General features: G+C 37.4%; 1 protein-coding gene across 1 annotated transcript; it reads left to right on the top strand.

The window, feature by feature from the left end:
* Window positions 1–3,613: 3,613 nt before the first annotated feature.
* On the top strand, window positions 3,614–4,488 carry LOC110104749 (putative invertase inhibitor). Its single transcript, XM_020833991.2, has one exon. The coding sequence runs from the start codon at window positions 3,719–3,721 to the stop codon at window positions 4,250–4,252; it is 534 nt and encodes a 177-aa protein (XP_020689650.1). The 5' UTR covers window positions 3,614–3,718; the 3' UTR covers window positions 4,253–4,488.

Here is a 4,488-nt window from a genome sequence, read left to right as displayed (position 1 = left end):
CATATTAAAAAAATATTTTTACGCACATTCAATTAGAATTATGGCTGACGTCTTCTTCATATTTGATCGTGGTTTGTTCAATAATTAGCTCAAATTTAGCTGTTTTTTTTTTTATAAATTTATATATTTAAAGAGTTAAATACAAGTAAGATATTATGTAATTGTACTTATTTTTATAATAGCTTAATTATGATTTTATATAAATATATTTGTGTCATATCATTGCATTAATTGCCAAGTGGAGAGATATATACAAATATAAAGCTTAGTAACAAAAACACAAAACTAAAGGTTTCTTTTTGTTGCGTCCAGGAGTATTCGCGGCGGTAGAGAGATATAAAGTTTAACGTCTTAGCGTTGTACGAAAATACGGCACGCAATCGGATAAGAGAAATGGTGTAGCATTTATGAGACACCAAGATTTTTACGTGGAAAATCCCTGAAAAGGGGGAAAAATACGGGGCATAGCCTAGTTTGAATGAATAAACTAGTATTGTAGTCGATTACAAATGATGTCCTTCCTTGGGGGAAGGTCTGGGCTTGATGTACATTATATGAAGTACATTACATGTTGGAAATACAAAGAGTTACTGTTGACGTGTTCGTTTGGTCGGGAGGACCATAGTCTGGTGACAAAGGTCAGAAGAATCGTAGTCGGCAGGCAACAGAGGTCATAAAGACCGTTGTCTGGCGACGGAGGTCGAAAAGATTGTAGTATGCGGACACGTAAGTCAAGAGAATCGTAGTCGGTTGGCGACGGAGGTCAGAAGGACCGTAGTCGGTTGGCGACGTAAGTTAGAAGGACCGTAGTCGGCGGGCGACGGAGGTCATAAAGACTGTAGTCGGCAGGCGACGTAAATTAGGAGGATCGTCGTCGATGGGCAACGGATGTCGGAAATACTGTAGTCGGCTGGCGACGTAAGTCAGGAGGACCGTAGTCGGCTGGCGACGATGTCAGAAGAACTGTTGTCTGACGACGAAGGTCAGAAGGATGGCGTCAGGTAGAAGTCCAACAATGGAAAAAAAAAATCATCTTCGGATAGACGTCCATTTTAAGTCCGATGATTGGTAGAAGTCCAACGTCGGGTAGAAACTTGGCGATGAGTGAAGGTCCAGCGTCGGGTAGAAGTCCGGCTTTTGGTGGCCGAGGAAAACTTCGGTATCACTTGGGTGGAGTTTTGGCGTCAGGGGGGAACTCTGTCATTACTTGGGCAGAATTTTAGCATCCTGTGGAAGTTGGGTAGAATTCTGGCATCCCATGGAAGTCAGACAGAATTCCAGTGTCATTTGGAGTTTGGGCGGAACTCCGGTGGTGGTCGAGGAGGAGTCTCTTCCCTCATATTCTTCTCTTCTTCTCCTCCTCCTTCTTCTTGCTTCTAGCTTGGGTCTCTCTCATGAGAAATGATGGGTCTATTTATAGATTTTATTGAATGGCATAGCTTGTAAATATGTGTGAGATCAGGGGCAAATAAGGAGTGGTTGAATGGACAGTTGATATTGAATCCCCTGATCGTGCACCGTTCGTCAGACATTTGAAGGTCTTAATGATGTCGGAATTCGGAGATCTTGGGCTCGTTGGATTTGTCTCGTCGAGCCGTTCGATTCGACTATAAGCTCGTTAAAATCATAACCGTTTGGTAACTCAAATTGCGGTATGAACTTTCCAACAACACTTTGGGTGCTTGATTTGGGCTTGTATTGAGTTGAATTTGGTGTCGTTGGGTTCATATTTCTGAGATGCTCAGTTTGATTATGAGTTTGCTGAAATCGGAGTTCACGTAATCCCATATTTAATTTTTGAAATTTTCGAGGTGATTTTGCCTCGAGATTCGTGCCAATCAATATAATATTTTGATGATATATCACTTTTAATTTTGTGCTTGGAACTTAGGTCAACTTTAGACAAATTTTTATCAATTTTTTATAAAAGAGAAAAGAACTTTTTGAAATCTTTTGTAAAAAATAAATTTCTAGTAAAAAAAAATTTATTAAAAGCACTTAAAAATAGTTGACAAATAAAAATCATGGTTATTGTTGCGTCCTGGATTCAGCTAGAAAGCTATTCCAAATGAAACCTTAGTTAAGAACTTATTTTCACGAGATAAATTTAAAATTTATGTTTTAATTTTTTGCATGATGAGAGCTTGAAATTATTTGATGACGTATCAGTTATGTTTTGAAAAACAATTCAGCTAGAAAGCTATTCCAAATGAAACCTTAGTTAAGAACTTATTTTCACGAGATAAATTTAAAATTTATGTTTTAATTTTTTGCATGATGAGAGCTTGAAATTAGTCCATGAGGATTCTAAAATATTTTTTCAATCAGTATGCCACACACATCATAATAAGATTCTTTTTTATTTGTTGCATTTATAGTTGTCTAATTAATACTTAATTATGACAAATTGAGAGAGAGAGATGCAAATTTGATTGATGTTTCGTTTGGTACAGTTTTCTTATTGTTTTAAAGCAATTTTTTTGTTCAAAATTTTCTTTAAAGAAACGAAAAAATAATGCCCCAAAGTTGTCATAAATGGCCTCAGAGTGGAGAGTTTATAATTTGAGCCAGCTGAAAATCATTCTCTCTTTTTTCTTACAGAGATCATAAGGTGTGAACTCCATCGAGATTCAAGAGATAAGCCAAAGTGGAAGTTTCCATGTTATAAGTTTCAACTCTCTTTTCAGCATATAATAATGAGTTAGGCCAAATTTATTTCTTACATATAATCAAAACAACTCTAAAGTATATCAAATACAATGAAATTATATTGCATTTCATTTACAATATTGCTGTCATATTAATATGAATACTTCAAACTAATAGCTCCCTATTAAAAAATGGGTAAGACGTGTAATATATGTTGCAAGGAAACCCATATAATTTATGTTATGATAGTTAATTTTAATTTGATTAGTTATTATGAGTCTTAGAATGCTCAATGAACCTTAAGGAATGTGAGAAGCAAGTTAGAAAGTGAATTTTAAGTTATAAAAAAATAACTTCTCTCGGTACATCGGGAGTCTGTGTTGTGATGTTGGGTGATTCCGTTGCGACGCTGAGCCTCAGCTAAAGAAATTTTTAAAGAATCTAAAAAGATTTTATCAGAGCACAATGGCGCTAGCGAGTTGAGCGCCATAGTGCTACTTCAAATTAATGATTTTTAAATAATAAAATAAACAAATCCGTATTTTCAAAATCCCATTCGACTCGAGCATTGCCGAAGAAGAAAAAAAAAAGGAGGATAAGAGGAGAGAGAGAGGGAAAGAGAGGAGATTCAGGCCAACAGCCTAAAATTTTATTTTATAAATATACAGAAAATTTGATATTAAATGTGGAATAACCTCTTAATTAGTATGTTAATTGATTCATAAAAATGTAAAAAATTTGTCCATTTATATTTATTTGGTAGATGAGCAGTATTCTCTATTAAATATTAATATAAAAAATCCCATTCATTTATTGTGATCAGAAAATAATAAAATTTAATTAAACTTCACAGCAATCCAAGTCCAAAATTACTGCACCAGACCACTATATACCGAAGATAATAAAGGGCAAAATAAATAAATAAATAAATCTTCACTCAAATTCTATATAACCATCGATCAAACTCTCCCTTCTCATCAACGATCACCGTGCTAAGTTTCAACCCCTCTCTCTCTATCTGATATTTCCTTCTTCGTTCATTACTTCTGTTTTTCTCTCTCTAGAAGCCATGAACAAACCTTATAGTATTCTTGCCATCCTCCCCCTCCTACTCCTCGCCAGCCGCCCCTCAATCGCCGGAGAAACCCTCCACTCTCTCTGCAACTTCCTCGGCGGCGACTACGTCGACTACGACTATTGCGTCTCCACTCTCTCCACAAACCCCGCCGCCTCCACGGCCGACGGCCACACCCTCGCCGTCATCTCCGTCAATCTCACCACCACCAACGCCACCGCCGTCAAATCCCGCGCCGAATCTCTCTCTCTTTCCTCCACCGACCCCTTCATCCGTACCTCCCTCCTCAACTGCTCTTCCCTCTACGCCGGCGCCACACCCGATCTCCACAGCTCCGCCGCAGCCGTCGCCGCCAAGAACTACTCCGGCGCCGCGGCGGTTCTCTCCGACGTGCTCCGAGTTCCGGCGGGATGCGATCAAGGGTTTCAAAAAAAGGAGGGGGTGGCGTCGCCGATCAGGAAGGAAAATAATGCTTTTTCGGATTTAGCTACGCTGGCTAAAGCAGTTAATAATTACATGGCTCAGTGATTTTGTTTTAAGAGTAATTAAAATCTATTATAAATTTTGTTTGTGTGTCTTATTTAATATGTCACATAAATATGAATTTTGATGGATTTTAATATTTCTCTTTGTTGACTGAAATAATATAATGGTGTATTAAATAAAGCCGTGGCTTAGGGATTAATGTGTTGCGTTGTGATTTGTATTACTTAGGCATTCTATGTATTGTATTTGAATGATAAAATATATGATGAGCATTTTTT

Source organism: Dendrobium catenatum, unplaced genomic scaffold (genome assembly GCF_001605985.2).
Source record: "Dendrobium catenatum unplaced genomic scaffold, ASM160598v2 fragScaff_scaffold_343, whole genome shotgun sequence".
NCBI lineage: Eukaryota > Viridiplantae > Streptophyta > Magnoliopsida > Asparagales > Orchidaceae > Dendrobium > Dendrobium catenatum.
The sequence above is the reverse complement of the archived record's forward strand: the minus strand, read 5'-3'. Positions and strand labels throughout refer to the sequence as shown.

What these genes read in the sequence shown, in the direction of transcription:
- LOC110104749 (XM_020833991.2), top strand. Translation starts at nt 3,719, where the DNA reads ATGAACAAACCTTATAGTATTCTTGCCATCCTCCCCCTCCTACTCCTC.